General features: G+C 51.4%; 1 protein-coding gene across 3 annotated transcripts; it reads right to left on the reverse strand.

Annotated features, from left to right (window-relative positions):
• Positions 1-11,167: 11,167 nt before the first annotated feature.
• Positions 11,168-15,855, reverse strand: LOC127038296 (apolipoprotein C-I-like). 3 transcript variants are annotated; one of them, XM_050930852.1, is made up of 4 exons: positions 15,750-15,855; positions 13,694-13,770; positions 12,433-12,583; positions 11,168-11,390 (listed from the first exon to the last, which is right to left on the reverse strand). In XM_050930852.1, exons 2-4 carry the CDS (start codon positions 13,746-13,748, stop codon positions 11,324-11,326), a joined length of 273 nt encoding a protein of 90 aa, XP_050786809.1. In that variant the 5' UTR covers positions 13,749-13,770; positions 15,750-15,855; the 3' UTR covers positions 11,168-11,323. The 3 variants fall into 3 exon arrangements, with proteins under 3 accessions (XP_050786809.1, XP_050786810.1, XP_050786812.1); XM_050930853.1 differs by having other exon boundaries at positions 13,694-13,864; positions 15,750-15,840; XM_050930855.1 differs by having other exon boundaries at positions 13,694-13,834; positions 15,750-15,811.
• Between the last annotated feature and the right edge of the window lie 463 nt (positions 15,856-16,318).

Below are 16,318 nucleotides of genomic sequence, written 5' to 3' on the forward strand. Positions count from 1 at the left end.
GGGCCAGATCAGTGTCATTATATGGGGGGGGCATGGATCAGAGACGGCACCAATGCCACTGGAAGGGTGAGGGCATGGAAAGGTACAGCTTAACAGGAATGATCCATCCACACACACCTCCACCTCCCATCTATCTACCTACCTATCTGTCTGTCTCGCTAGCTAGCTACCTCCCTCCCTCTCTGGCTGCGTCGCATCATATTATCAGATATCTGCTCAGGAAGGGACTTTGTTTCCCCCTCCCCATTGAGCATTGCAGGGAATCCCCCACTGGTCTGTCCTTGTTGAGAACAGTGGGTACTCCTGGGAACTGCTGTGCACCTTTGTAAATCTGTCCCTTTTACTGCTTCCCAGCTGCTGCCAGCCATGTGCAGAGCCAGAGTTTGTGTTATGACAAGCAGCTAGTCTCCCTTCTGTGTCCCAGTCATGTTGCTGTATCGCCTTATGCCTCCAATGCCTTCCTCTTATGCCTCTGCTCCAAAGAGCCCCAGGGCCATCATCTCAGTGGACACCACTCCAGCGAAGCCAGGAGCCAAGCAAACGGGAAGGGTGATGATAACAAGCTCCTTTGTAAAGCACAGTGAGATTTACTGGTGAAAAATGCCACAGAACAGCGAGATATTATTGGTCTCTCTCTCTCCCCCTGCAAGGCTGTTCCTCCCGCCATCCCATCCTAGAGCTTCCTCTATGCATGGGGCTTTCACCCATCAACCATCCCTGTGCTGCATACAAGAGTGGCCTCTCACACAAACACCATCAGGATTCATGCTCCCACCACCCCCGCCCCACAGCTCCCTCCTGTAGCCAAAGGGGCAATTCAAAACAGCATGCTCAGTACAGCCCAACTCCTGTTATCTGCATTGCCCGTGTGCGGGGGAGTGGCAGTCATGGGCCAGGACGCCCTCCACACCCAGACCAGGATGACCGGCCCACCCCAAAGAGCTGACAATCCATCAGCTGCTCTGAGCCTTCCTCTGCACACACAAGTTCTACCACTTGAAATCTGCCTGTATATGGAAAGTGGCACTACTCCCCTGCCCTGAAGGCAGGTCTGGCAGCATAAAGGAGCCTGTATAGCTGTTCCATTAGGGAAGGGAAATAAGCCAACCCAGGACAAGGCACTGTTATATTGATATAACTGCACCCACATTAGGGGTTGTACTGGTGTAACTATCTCATTAAAAACCCCAAATTAAAGCTACTGGTGCAGAATCTGTGTGTGGAACAGGAACTCCAAGCAGAGACAGCGAGGTCAGCTGCTTTCTGACAGGCTGCTGACCTCTGGGGGGTACAAAGAGCTGTTTATTTAAGTGTCCCAAAGGATAAGGTTGCTGGGAGCTAAACACCTGATCCCAAGGTCACTTTGCTCAGAGCTTTTGCAATATTTGCTCCTGGTAATTTATCAACCAGCTTTTCTGGAGCAGTTTAAAACACAATCGGGTGGGTCACACAGTGATTTACAGCAGCTGAGGAGCTGACCCTCCGAAAGGAGCCCTGTGATCATCTCTCCAGCCCTGCTTAACCCAGGCCACCATCAGCGACTTGTGGTTAGGAGTGCCAACACTATATTGCCAAAATAAGGGACTGTTTTCTTAGCCCGCTCCCTGCACTCCTGATATTATCATCATTATTATTAATAATAATACTAAGCACGGCTCACCTCCATTCGCCAGGGGTTTCTTGCTGCTTTTTGCAGCACCCAGCAACTCCCAATCTTGTTGGACAGAAATGGAAAAATAAGGGCTGCCCCTTGTAATGAGGAAGTGTTGAGAGCCCGCCTTGGGGGTGAACTGAAGGCTGCTGCAAAGTGCAAACCCAAACTCATTTCCCTGTAGTCAATGCTTGCAGCAGGGCAATGGAGACGAGATGTTGGGGCTGGATCTCAGGGCTTGTCTACACCTGCACTGCTGCAGCGCTTAGCAGCTTCTATACTACCTACGCCAGCGGCAATGCAGGGACACCACCTCCCAGGATGGGAGAAACTCTCCTGACAACATAGTCTACACCAGGGATTAGGCCAGTCTAACTATGTGATAGCAGCAAAGAGTCCTGTGGCACCTTATAGACTAATAGATGTATTGGAGCATGAGCTTTCATGGGTGACTTCAACATCCCTCTGGGGGGAAGAACACCTCAACAGCCCAACACTGTGGCCTTTAATTTCAAAAGAGGGAACTATACAAAAATGAGGGGGTTAGTTAAACAGAAGTTAAAAGGTACAGTGACTAAAGTGAAATCCCTGCAAGTTGCATGGGCCCTTTTTAAAGACACCATAATAGAGGCCCAACTTCAGTGTTTACCCCAAATTAAGAAACACAGTAGAAGAACTGAAAAAGAGCCACCATGGCTTAACAACCATGTAAAAGAAGCAGTGAGAGATTGTCATAAACAGATAGTTAAGGGTTAATAAAACAAGAGTACTTCATATCTCTTTTGACTGTAAAGGGTTAACAAGTTCGGTGAGCCTGGCTGTCACCTGACCAGAGAGCCAATCAGGAGACAGGATACTTTCAAATCTTGAGGGAGGGAAGTTTGTGTGTGTGCTGCTAGTGTTTGGTTGTTGTTCTTTCTGGGTTCTGAGAGTGACCAGACGTGCAACCAGGTTTCTCTCCAATCTCTCTGATACAGGCTCTTATGTACTCAGAATAGTAAGTACTAGGTAGATAAGGCGAGTTAGGCTTATGTTTGTTTTCTTTATTTGCAAATGTGTATTTGGCTGGAAGGAGTTCAAATTTGTATTTTGCTGAAAGGATTTTAATTTGTACTTGTATACTTAGGCTGGGAGGGTATTCCCAGTGTCTATAGCTGAAAGACCCTGTAACATATTCCACCTTAAATTTACAAAGATCATTTTTACTATTTTTCTTATTTTATTAAAAGCTTTTCTTGTTTAAGAACCTGATTTTTTTTATTATTATTCTGATGTGAGATCCCAGGGGACGGGGTCTGGATTCACCAGGGAATTGGTGGGGAGAAAGGAGGGAAGGGGGAGAGAAAGGTTAATTTTCTCTCTGTGTTAGGATTACTTTCTCTCTCAGGGAGAGTCTGGGAGGGGGAGAGAGAAGGAGGGGGGAAGGTGGATTTTCCTCTCTGTTTTAAGATTCAAGGAGTTTGAATCACAGTGATCTTCCAGGGTAACCCAGGGAGGGGAAGCCTGGGAGAGGCAACGGTGAGGGAAAGGGTTTACTTTCCTTGTGTTAAGATCCAGAGGGACTGGGTCTTGGGGATCCCCGGGCAAGGTTTTGGCTGGGACCAGAATGTACCAGGCACTGGAATTCCTGATTGGTGGCAGCGCTGCAAGTACTAAGCTGGTAATTGAGCTTAGAGGAATTCATGCTGGTACCCCAGCTTTTGGACGCTAAGATTCAGAGTAGGGGTTTGTACCATGACAGAGATAAAAAGACTTCCGTTAAAAAGTGGAAGTCAAAACCTAGTGAGGCAAATAGAAAGGAGCACAAACACTGCCAGCTTAAGTGCAAGAGTATAATAAGAAAAGCCAAAGAGGAGTTTGAAGAACGGCTAGTCAAAAACTCCAAAGGTAATAACAAAAGGTTTTTTAAGTACATCAGAAGCAGGAAGCCTGCTAAACAACCGGTGGGGCCCCTTGACGATCGAAATACAAAAGGAGTGCTTAAAGACAATAAAGTCATTGCGGAGAAACTAAATGGATTCTTTGCTTCAGTCTTCATGGCTGAGGATGTTAGGGAGATTCCAAAACCTGAGCCGGCTTTTGTAGGTGACAAATCTGAGGAACTGTCACAGGCTGAAGTGTCACTAGAGGAGGTTTTGGAATTAATTGATAAACTCAACATTAACAAGTCACCGGGACCAGATGGCATTCACCCAAGAGTTCTGAAAGAATTCAAATGTGAAGTTGCGGAACTATTAACTAAGGTTTGTAACATGTCCTTTAAATCGGCTTCAGTACCTGTGATGCAGTAGGGACTGTCTGTGTGGGGAGTGGGAGAGCAGGGGAGGACTTTAGGGGATGGAGGATGCCAGGGCCTGTAACCTGAGCTAGGTAAGGGAGGGGAAAGGTCAACACCTTTGCCCGGGAAGGAAAAAAGGAAGGGAGTGGCAGGAGGGAAGCAGTTTGAGTTTGGGCTTGGGGCTGGGTGGGTGGAATTCAGGGTATCCTAGCTAGGATCCAAGCACCCTGAAAGCCCAGAAGGACTCGATGGAGGGGTCCTGACTGTGCCTGCAAGCCCTGCTGTAACCTGTGTTCCTGTTGTCCAATAAACCTTCTGTTTTACTGGCTGGCTAAGAGTAACTGTGGGTCCCAGGAAGAGGGGTGCAGGGCCGGACTCCCCCACACTCCGTGACAGTACCCAATGACTGGAAGTTAGCTGATGTAATGCCAATATTTAAAAAGGGCTCTAGAGGTGATCCTGGCAATTACAGACCAGTATGTCTAACGTCAGTACCAGGCAAATTAATCGAAACAATAGTTAAGAATAAAATTGTCAGACACATAGAAAAACATAAACTGTTGAGCAATAGTCAACATGGTTTCTGTAAAGAGAAATCGTGCCTTACTAATCTACTAGAGTTCTTTGAAGGGGTCAACAAACATGTGGACAAGGGGGATCCAGCGGACATAGTGTACTTAGATTTCCAGAAAGCCTTTGACAAGGTCCCTCACCAAAGGCTCTTACGTAAATTAAGCTGTCATGGGATAAAAGGGAAGGTCCTTTCATGGACTGAGAACTGGTTAAAAGACAGGGAACAAAGGGTAGGAATTAATGGTAAATTCTCAGAATGGAGAGGGGTAACTAGTGGTGTTCCCCAAGGGTCAGTCCTAGAACCAATCCTATTCAATTTATTCATAAATGATCTGGAGAAAGGGGTAAACAGTGAGGTGGCAAAGTTTGCAGATGATACTAAACTGCTCAAGATAGTTAAGACCAAAGCAGATTGTGAAGAGCTTCAAAAAGATCTCACAAAACTAAGTGATTGGGCAACAAAATGGCAAATGAAATTTAATGTGGATAAATGTAAAGTAATGCACATTGGAAAAAATAACCCCAATTATGCATACAATATGATGGGGGCTAATTTAGCTACAACGAGTCAGGAAAAAGATCTTGGCATCATCGTGGATAGTTCTCTGAAGATGTCCATGCAGTGCGCAGAGGTGGTCAAAAAAGCAAACAGGATGTTAGGAATCATTAAAAAGGGGATAGAGAATAAGACTGTGAATATATTATTGCCCTTATGTAAAGCCATGGTACGCCCACATCTCGAATACTGTGTACAGATGTGGTCTCCTCACCTCAAAAATGATATACAGGCACTAGAAAAGGTTCAGAAAAGGGCAACTAAAATGATTAGGGGTTTGGAGAGGGCCCCATAAGAGGAAAGATTAAAGAGGCTAGGGCTCTTCAGCTTGGAAAAGAGGAGACTAAGGGGGGATATGATAGAGGTATATAAAATTATGAGTGATGTGGAGAAAGTGAATAAGGAAAAGTTTTTTACTTATTCCCATAATACAAGAACTAGGGGTCACCAAATGAAATTAATAGGTAGCAGGTTTAAAACAAATAAAAGGAAGTTCTTCTTCACGCAGCTCACAGTCAACCTGTGGAACTCCTTGCCTGAGGAGGTTGTGAAGGCTGGGACTATAACAATGTTTAAAAGGGAACTGGATAAATTCATGGTGGCTAAGTCCATAAATGGCTATTAGCCAGGAAGGGTAAGGAATGGTGTCCCTAGCCTCTGTTCAGAGGATGGAGATGGATGGCAGGAGAGAGATCACTTGATCATTGCCTGTTAGCTTCACTCCCTCTGGGGCACCTGGCACTGGCCACTGTCGGTAGACAGATACTGGGCTAGACGGACCTTTGGTCTAACCTGGTACGGCCGTTCTTATATTCTTATGACGAAGTGAGTATTCACCCACTAAAGCTCATGCTCCAATACATCTGTTAGTCTGTAAGGTACCACACCACTCTTTGCTGCTTTCACAGATCCAGACTAAAACGGCTACCCCTCTGATACTTAACTATGTGATGTGGCTCATAAGTAGAGGTGAAAGTAAGCCGGTACAGTCCAGTACGGCGTACTGGCAAGAGCCAGTACACCGTGCTGGACCACACCGGCTTCCGCAGCGGGGATTTAAAGGGCTCTGGGCTCTCCGCCGCAGCAGGCAGCCCAGAGCCCTTTGAATCCCGTCCGTGGCTCAGGTGGCCAGGCTGGGGCCGGGATTTAAAGGGCTCAGAGCTCCCGTGGCTGCGGGGAGCCCAGAGCCCTTTGAATCCCACCCGCGGCTCCAGCGGCTGGGCTGGGGCCGGGATTTAAAGGGCTCAGGGCTCCCCGCAGCGGCAGGAGCTCCAGGACCTTTAAATCCCAGCCCCAGCTCGGCAAGGCTCGGGGTTCCCCTCAGCCGCGGGAGCTCTGGGCCCTTTAAATCCTGCCTGCAACTCCGGCAGCCTTTTAATTTGCCCCTGAGCCGTGGGGGCTCCCAGCCACCTCTGCAGCTGGGAGCCCCAGGTTGATTTAAAGGCCTTGGGGCTCCCAGCCACAGCCAGTGCCCCACGGCCTTTAAATCTTGAGGCCAGGCCTCTTCTGGCTGAGGCCACGCCCCCTTGGGACTCCGGCAGTACCTGTAAGTCCTGTAAGTTACTTTCACCCCTGCTCATAAGTTTGCAGTGCAGATCAGGGCTAAGAAAGACCCTTCCCCACCCCCGTCTTGATTTAAAGTGACACCCCGGATAGGTTGTTCCAGTGGCTATTTCCTCACACGGTTACCAATCCAGGCTGTGTTTCCAGTTTGAAATTTTCCCACCTTGACTCTCTGCCATTAGAGCTTGTTCTGCCTTTGGTGGTGGGTTTAGAGAGCCCCCTAGTGGCCAGTCTCTGCCTTTAGTGTCAGTATTTATTGTGTTAACGATTCTCCTGTGAGATTCACACACCAACTCCTCCCTTAACATGGTAGTTACGTTCTTGAAACATGCTACTTTAAGTAAAACAATGTTGAGCTAATCCCATTTCCCCATAAGAATTAATATAAATGGGGGGGTTAGGTTCCAGGGAATTTTTTTTCAGGAAAACAGGTACGTTAGCCCTAGAATGCTAAAGGCCCTTTTTCCTACAGACTGGGAAAGGGGTTACTTCAGGCCAGTTAGGGACACCGGAGTCTAAGTAAGGGCTGCCTGAAACCTGTTAAAACCTCTTTCCTCGGGGAGGGCAACAAACAGCTGCAAGGCTGGAGGCAGCAGGGAGCTCGGCTTCTCCAGTGTGAGACTGCGCTCCTCCCCATATGGAAGACACCCAAAACCCAGTGCCTGTTTAGGGGAGGGACTGACACCCTGAGGCCAGCGACAGGACAACACCTGACCCAGTGAGGGGGCCAGGGAAAGGTATTCCCCTTTTGTTCAGTGCATTATAGACTTTTCCCCTTTGTTTGGCAGAGGAGCACTCCTCAGGCCTGCCCCGAGGCCTACCCGAAGGCTCTGAGAAACAAACCCTGAAGAGGGAAGACAGACATGCTCCAGAGTGGGGCCAATTTACCCCGGGCCCTGTCCCTGCCAGAGGAGGGAGCACTAAATCCGGCGAGGCAGAAGGGTTGCCTGGCTACACATGGCATCAGGGGTGGGATAGCATTGGCACTGAGAACCATCCCAAGGCAAGGTAAATCACACACACACATCCCGTAAAAATATAGGCGACCACTGGTGCAGGCCACGGCAGCACAACTAGAGGCTATCAGGGCCCAGATGACCGCCCAACAGAAGTCGGTATGAATACAACAGGAGACAAAGCAGCTGCTGATAAGCCACCCTGCAGGAGGTCATGAGCCAGCTGAAGACCCTGACCACTCTGACACATGGCCTTAATGAGACGCGACCCCTAAGAGTCAGCAGTTACCTGCAAAAGAAGACAATGGAAGATGATGTGGAGGTGTGCCTTCTCACCTTTGAGAAAACGGCCCTACACGAGGCCTGGCCCCAAGACCAGTGAGCCAGAATCCTTGCCCCTTTCCTGTGTGGGGAAGCCCAGAAGGCCTACTGCAACATGGCAGCAGAAGCAGCCACAGATTATCCCCAGCTGAAGGCAGAGATCCTGATGAGATCCCGAGTGATGACAGCTATAAGGGCCCAGAGGTTCCATGAGTGGAGGTACTAGGACAGCAAGGTGCCGAGGTCACAACTGTTCGATCTGATCCATCTAACACGGAAGTGGCTGCACCCTGAGATCCACAGAGTGGAGAAGATTATAGAAATCATAGTGCTGGACATGTTCATGAGAGGATTACCACCAGACCTACGAGGATGGTTAGCCAAAATGACCCCTCCTCTTATTATGATGTAGTTGCCCTCATAGAAAGACAGTTAATAGCCAAGGAACTTTCTCGAATGACCAGGAAGAAATGCGCCAAATCAAGAGATCAGTCCCTGTTCCGAAGGACCGGACTCGTGAAAGGTCAGGCAGAACTTTGTTAGGGAGAAAGGATGCTGAAGAACGGTCGGAGTCTGCAAAGGGATTTGGGGGACTGGGGAGAGAGGGTCATGGGGTAAGACTCAATAGCCCAAAGAATAGGGGAATATCCTGAGTGGGATATAGGTGTTATGCTTGTGGAGAACTAGGGCATACAGCTGCCCAATGTCCTAACACTGAGGAGCCCATGGAATGCAACCTGGATGATCATGCAGGCCAATGTGGCTTAATCAACCTGTGGGGGTTGTGATGACCCCACATATGTACACACATAGGTACAGGTTAAGATGAATGGCATAAAGACTATTGCATTGGTGGACTCCGGGAGTGCTGTCATGCTGGTCTCAAGGAAACTAGTGAGACAGGACCAGTTGTCTTGGGCCAAACACACAGGGATAAGCTGTGTACATGACATTGTCAACTACTATCCAACCATCCCTGTACAAATTGAAGTTCAGGGGAGTACCACACAGGTGACAGTGGGGGTGGTCCCTAAACTCCCATATCCAGTCCTCATAGGACAAGACTTCCCAGGGTCTGGGAATCTACTTCTGGGGGGTGGCCGCAAGGAGGATAGTGACCTCAGGAGTGATACTGTGGCCTCGGTAGGTAGTCGTCTCCCATTTTTCTCTGAATTTGCCCAGGACTTGTTCTCTGAAACTGGGAAGCCCTGGAAAACTAGGCAAGAGAGGAGGGTGGACAAAAGGTTGGGAACCAGGATCTTGGCTAGGAACTAGAAGGTTGCGTTCGTAAGGAGGCAATCTTCTCCAGCTGTCATGGAGGCAACTCAGGTTGTTGACGAACCAGAAGCTGGACCCAGTTCGGCTGAGGCCAACCCTGGAGGGGAAACAGAAATAGGTCCCCTTGGTTTCGAGCATATTGGGCCCTCATTTAGAAATTTTAAGTACAACCAAGCCAATGATCCGCTATATGACAATATTAGAAGGGTGGTAGTTGAAGTGAATGGAGTTCCAGTGGAGGGGAAACACAAAGGCCCAGGGCCATACTTCGTGATAGGAAGGGATCTGTTATATAGAGTAGTCCAAATGCAAGAGCAAGAAGTGAAGCAGCTCCTGGTGCCTCGAAGACACCAGGGAGCAGTGTTGGACCTAGCTCATAACCATTTGTTTGGAGGACATCTAGGGAAAGATAAAACCCTCGACCAAATCCTACGAAGGTTCTTTTGACCAGGAGTGTATATGGAGGTCGGACGATATTGCACCTCCTGCCCAGAATGCCAATACACAGCCTATGACTGCACTAAGGGCCCCTCTAGTACCTCTGCCAATTATTGAAGTCACGTTTGAAAGGATAGCCATGGACCTGATAGGCCCACTGGAGAAGGCGGCCTGAGGCCATCAGTGTGTGCTTGTTGGTCTGGACTATACCACCTGATACCCAGAAGCCATACCCCTACATAACACAATGTCCAAGGTCATAGTGAAGGAATTAATTCAAATTTTCTCTAGGGTAGGGATCCCCAAAGAGATCTTAACGGATCAAGGAACCCGCTTTGTGTCAAACATGATGAAGGACCTGTGTGCAATGCTCCACATATGGGCCCTTGGAACCTCAGCCTACCATCCACAGACTGATGGCCTCATGGAACCCACAGACTGACAGCCTCATCGAACACTAATTGATCAGCAACGTAATGGGACGACGTTAAGTGAAGAGTTACTGTACACCCCAACCCTCACTCTCAAGACACTCGCCCCTTGCCACTTCCACCTGAATGTCAGTCTTTAAAAAAATAACCCTCTGGCTCAATTAATAAATACTGAGCCCAAAGGGACCATTAGATCATCTACTCTGACTTCCTGCATAACACAGGCCAGAGAACTGCACCCAGTTCCCTTCCACTGAGCTCAATAACTTGCATTGGACTAAAACATCTTCCACCAAGGCACCATCAAGGGATGGAGAATCCACCACGTCCCTTGGGAGTTTGTGCCAAAGGGTAACTACCTTCACTGTTCAAATTTGCGCCTGGTTTCTAATTTAAATGTGTCTGCCTTTAACTTCCAACTGCTGGGTCTTGGTCTGTCTTTATCCGCTATTTTCTCCCTGCTGCCTCTGTGAATGTGCTTTTATACCTCAATCAAGTCACCCGTTGCTAGTCTTTTTAATCAGTGAAACAGATCGGCCCCATCAGTCGCTCCCTGTGAGGCTTTTATTCTAGGAAGTTTTTTGTGTATTCGGATAATTTTTGCAGCTATTTTTCACACCCTCTACAATTTTTCTGCATCCTTTACCAGAGCTGGAGAACGGTGGCCACACATGTATATGGATCTATTTTCTGTAGGCCAGAACTATATAAGCCGCACATGCAATAAAGGTTGTGACAGTGACAGGGATGTGCAGGAAAGGTCCCAAATCCTCTGCTGTGTCCTGCAGTTAGAATCCTGGTCTCAGGCCCAAAGCGGTGACAAACTGGAGGGAATTCAGAACAGTGGCACAGAAATCACTGGGCTTGGGCTGTTAGGAGAGACTCAAAAGGCAAAACCTGCTCAGTTTGGATAAGGGACAGGTAAGGGGCAGGGGAGCTGACATGAGAGGCAACGTGAACTGCATGAACACCAGGTACCAGAGAATGATTTCAGGTGATCCATGGGACAAGCGAGAGGGGGCGCTGAGACTAACAGGACAGAAAAAGCAAAGTGAGGCTGAGACATAATGAGCATGTTCTGTGCAGGAACGACCAAGCAACCCCTGGATACAAACCCAGCACTAAGGCAATGAGCATTTATTCATGGCTACAACAAAAGCAATAGAAAACCAGAACTTGGGTGTCAACTCTGGGTTCCCCTCCCAGCATGATCTCTTCAAGGGGACCAGTACCCCAGGAATTGCCTGTGCGCTTTGCAGAAAAACCGTCTCAGTCAGATCAGTCACTGGAAAACTTCTCATTGAACTTCTCCTTTAAGTTCTGGAACTGCTCAGAGAACCAGTTCCTGTAAGACATGGGGAGGCAGAGGCAACATCAGCCAGTGGTATTAGGACGCTGCACTTCCTTCCCCACCCCCACCCCCATAGATGCTGCTACGGGGATGACTGGGCGCTTTGTAAAGGGGCTGGCTGAGAAGCCCTGGGCTTTCCCGTTGTGAACAGTGCAAAGCTGCCCTGATTTCTGACACTAGGTGCGGCTCATAGAACCAGCATCCCTCTGGGGACAGACCCTGGTAGCTGCTGGGAAATCTCGGCAGCCACCTGGTCATTATAGTTCATTACACTGATTTTCACACATGGCTAAGGAATGGGTGTTTCCTTTCTAGTGTAGCCACCTCTCCTGGGAGCTGTGAGGATAATGAGGCCAGCTCAGTCCCAACTGTGAACTAAATCATACTAGTTTATCTGCTGCGCCTTTCAGCCAGCAGGATTTCACAGCACTTCCCATGGGATTGCTTCACATGATACATTATTCATATTTCACTAGCTATTGGGCCCCATAGTGCCACCAAGGGCTGCACAGACCCTGACCAAGATCAAGCTCCCATCCTGCCAGCACCGCATGGCCCTGTCCGAGATCAGGTGCTCCTGTTGTGCCAGGTGCTGCACACACAGAGTGAGCGCCAGTCCTTGCCTCAGCTCCAAGAGAGGGGATCTGTCCCAAGCGTGACCAATGCAGTGACATCTGCCTGAGTCTGCAGAGAGCCTGAAGGGGATCTCACTGAGGAGTTAACTCTGATGCTCAGCAATGCTAATTTAAATGTCAACATCATTTACAATGTCATCTGTCCTGTGAGACCAGAGAAGGGGGTCATGGCACTGCACAATTGACTATAGCTGATTGTGTGGGTGGGGCTGGGAAGAGGGTCTTCAACAGCACCTTCCCTCCCCCAGTACAAACCCTGCCTGAAGCATCCTCAGTGCACCACTTCAGTCTCCCAGCCAATCCTGGAACAGGCCCCACCTCTGCTTAGCTCCAGGGGACAGTCTCAGTGTCACTGGTTTCTGCAGGAGCCCTGCCTCCCCACTGAGGCCCCAGTGACTCACCGGGCCTTTTCGCTGAACTCCCTGTGATGCAGTTCTTGGAAGGCAGCTTTGGTTTTATCTGCAATGCTCTCAGCAAAGGCCTGCAGCTTGTTCTGGAACTTCTCAAACTTTTGGGTCAGGGTTGGCTCTGTCGGTTCAACCTGAGCAGAGTCTGAAAGGGAGACGGAGAACAACGATTGCCTACTGCCCAAACTCAACCCACCACACCCGTGCAATGTGCCAGGGCATGTGTTTGTGTGCGTGCACGTACAATGTTCCATGTGTGCATGTGTGTGCAATGTGCTGGAGGAGGAGGGGTGTTTGTGTGAGTGCATGTACAATGTGTGTGTGCATGTGTGTGCAATGTGCCAGGGGCATGTGTGCGTGTACATGCTCAGCTCTTTGCCTGGGTCAGTACAGTGCCCAGCATGGTGGGGCCCTGATCTCGTCATTCTGTGCCTTGGAGGTGTTTCTCCACAGTCTCTGAATCATGCTTGTCACAGGGCGAACTCTCAGCCCTCTTCAGTTAGCTTCTCTGCTTCTGGTACCGGGCTCTGGACCCCTTGCGAGACTTTGTGTTACTTGAGATTAATGACCCTTGACCGTCTTTAAATGCCAGACCAGGCATCGCACTCTCTTAGCCCTGCCCCCTAGACTCCGCACAGATACTGGGGTGCTTGGAGCTGCATTGCTGAGTAGCAGCCTGTGGAGGTTTTTGCTTTTGCCAGATGTCTCAGGGCTACTGTTTGGTTCTGGCAGCTCAGAGATGTAATTTGCCTCAGATGTGGAGCTGCTCCTATTTGTGGTTTTACACACACACACACACACACACACACACAAACACACACGGCACAGTGTACATGCACACACACACAGAGTACACTGTACATCCACGCACACCCTGGCACATCGCACTCATGTGCGCACACACCTGGCACGCTGCAGGCACAAAATGCATGGCCCTGGTTTCAATGAGCCCAGCTGTTGCAGACAAGATCCCAGGCATCCCTGAGCCACGTTTATTTATAACCTCTAGCCCTAGGGCAGCTGTTGGTCCCATGGTGGCGGGAGCTGCATGAACACGCAGCAAAGATCAGTCCTGCCCACCATGGGTGAGGCAGAGACAGGATAGACTGGTCTGACATGCTCTCTGCTCCCCTCTCGCCCTGGCCCACACCCTTCCCCGGCCTCTCCCTCCCCTCTCACATGCAGGATCTCCTCCCCCAGGCTCTGAGATCCCCGCTCCCCCAGCGCTGTTTCCCTGAGGAATCGGGGCTCTTACCTGCCAGGACCGTCAAAGCCACAAGGATCAGAGCGATGGACACTGTGGGCCGCATGGTCACTGGGCTTGGCGTGTCCCTGTGCGGTGGGGCGGGGAAGGTGGATGTGACCTCGAGACTGGTCCCAAATGCACCGACCTACCCTGGGAAAGGGACCCAGCCAGTGCCTCTGGCTGGGGGTTATACAGCCCTCGCTGAGACACTCGCCCAACCCCACATGGACCCCACTGCCCCTCATACTCCACTTCCTCCCCTGATCCTGCAATGCCCCCCGCCATGGACACCTCCTCCAGCACCACATGCACCCCACTGTCTTCCCAATCCTACATTCCCCCCCCCATGGACATCTCCCCCAGCCCCACATGGACCCCACTGCCTTCCCTCCCCGCAGACCCCACTTCCTCCCCGATCCTACAGTGCCCACACACACATGGACACCCCTCCACCCCACATGTACCCAACTGCCTCCTCCCCACAGACCCCACTTCCTCGCCTGATCCTACAGTGCCCCCCCATGGACACCCCCCCAGCCCCGCATGGACCCCACTGCCTTCCCTCCCCGCAGTCCCCACTTCCTCCCCTGATCCTACAGTGCCCCCCCATGGACACCCCCCCAGTGCCACATGGACCCCACTGCCTCACCCCACACAGACCCCATTTCCTCCCCTGATTCTACAGTGCCCCCCCATGGACACCCCCCCAGTGCCACATGGACCCCACTGCCTCGCCCCACACAGACCCCACTTCCTCCCCTGATTCTACAGTGCCCCCCCATGGACATCCCCCCAGCGCCACATGGACCCCACTGCCTCGCCCCACACAGACCCCACTTCCTCCCCTGATCCTACAGTGCCCCCACACACACAACCCCCTACCCCACATGGACTCCTCCCCCAGCCCCATATGGACCCCACTGCCTTCCCTCTACACAGATCCCACTTCCTCCCCAATCCTACAGTGCCCCCCCATGGACATCTCCTTCAGCCCCACATGGACCCCACTGCCTTCCCTCCCCGAAGACTCCACTTCCTCCTCTGATCCTACAGTGCCCCCACACACATGGACACCCCTCCACCCCACATGTACCCAACTGCCTCCTCCCCACAGACCCCACTTCCTCGCCTGATCCTACAGTGCGCACAAACACACAACCCCCCACCCCACATGTACCCCTCCCCCAGCCCCACATCGACCCCACTGCCTTCCCTCTACACAGACCCCACTTCCTCGCCTGATCCTACAGTGCCCCCCATGGACACCCCCCCAGCCCCACATGGACCCCACTGCCTTCCCTCCCCGCAGTCCCCACTTCCTCCCCTGATCCTACAGTGCCCCCCCATGGACACCCCCCCAGCGCCACATGGACCCCACTGCCTCACCCCACACAGACCCCATTTCCTCCCCTGATTCTACAGTGCCCCCCCATGGACACCCCCCCAGTGCCACATGGACCCCACTGCCTCGCCCCACACAGACCCCACTTCCTCCCCGATCCTACAGTGCCCCCACACACGGACACCTCCCCACCCCACATGGACTCCACTGCATCGCCCCACAGACCCTCACTTGATCTCCTGATCCTACAGTGGTCCCCGTCTAGGTGCTAGATCTAGGGGTGCTGCTGCACCCCCTGGCTTGAAGTGGTTTCCATTATATCCAGTGTTTGCAGTTTGGTTCAATGTCTCTCAGCAAGCCCAGTATAAAAATTGTTCCAGCACCCCTGATCCTACCCCCCACACACAGACACCCCTCCCACGGCGCCCACTGCCTCCTCTCTACAGAGACCCCACTTCCACCACTCAGGGAGTTTGAGCCCCAAGCCTGTAATCTACTCAAATGTATACCCCAGACCCCTCTCCCCACCTCACCCCAACAAGCCACCTCCTCTCCACACCAGGTCCCCCAGACTTCCCTCCCAACCCCCCGCCTCTGCACACTAGGTCCCCCATCTTGGTCAACGAGCCCCCACTCTCCTCTTTGCACACCGCTCCAGTCCCACTGCCTCCCCACGCCACCCCAGCCCCACTGAGCCACAAACACCAGCCCAGCCCCACTCACTGCAGCTGGAATTAAGCAATCTCTGCAGCTGGGATGCAGCTTCCTGAGCTCCAGCTCCCTATAAACCATCCTGCCTCTGTCATCCGCCCCCTCTGCCTGGTGGGGGGGAACCTGAGCTCTCCCGTCCCTCCCTCCCTGCCCTTCCAAGGCCTCTTAATTATTAGTCTGTGCCATGGGGAAATGAAATCCCAGCTGGGGCGCAGCCTGGGGTGGGGGAAGAGCTGTTATTACAAGTCAAGGGCCTTATGGCCATACCTAAGGACCCCCAAGACCAGGAGTGCGGGCTCTGCACAAACAGCATGAGGGACAGGCCCTGCCAGACAGCCACAGGGCGTGGGAAGGGGATTGAACAGCCTAGCCCCATGACCAAGGCACTCGCCGCAAATGGCAAGTTTTGGTGTCTCGGCTTGGCTGGATTTAGTAGGAGGAGATCAACTAAATGAGAAGAAAAGGGAAGGGGGGAGGTGAGGGGCAGGGGACAGGGAGCAGGGGCAGAGTGAAGCTGGGAAGGTGGCGGGGGCCTCGGGGGTGTGGTGTGGAGCAAACAGACAATGAGCATGGAGCAGGGA

This window comes from Gopherus flavomarginatus, chromosome 20 (genome assembly GCF_025201925.1).
Source record: "Gopherus flavomarginatus isolate rGopFla2 chromosome 20, rGopFla2.mat.asm, whole genome shotgun sequence".
Lineage (NCBI taxonomy): Eukaryota > Metazoa > Chordata > Testudines > Testudinidae > Gopherus > Gopherus flavomarginatus.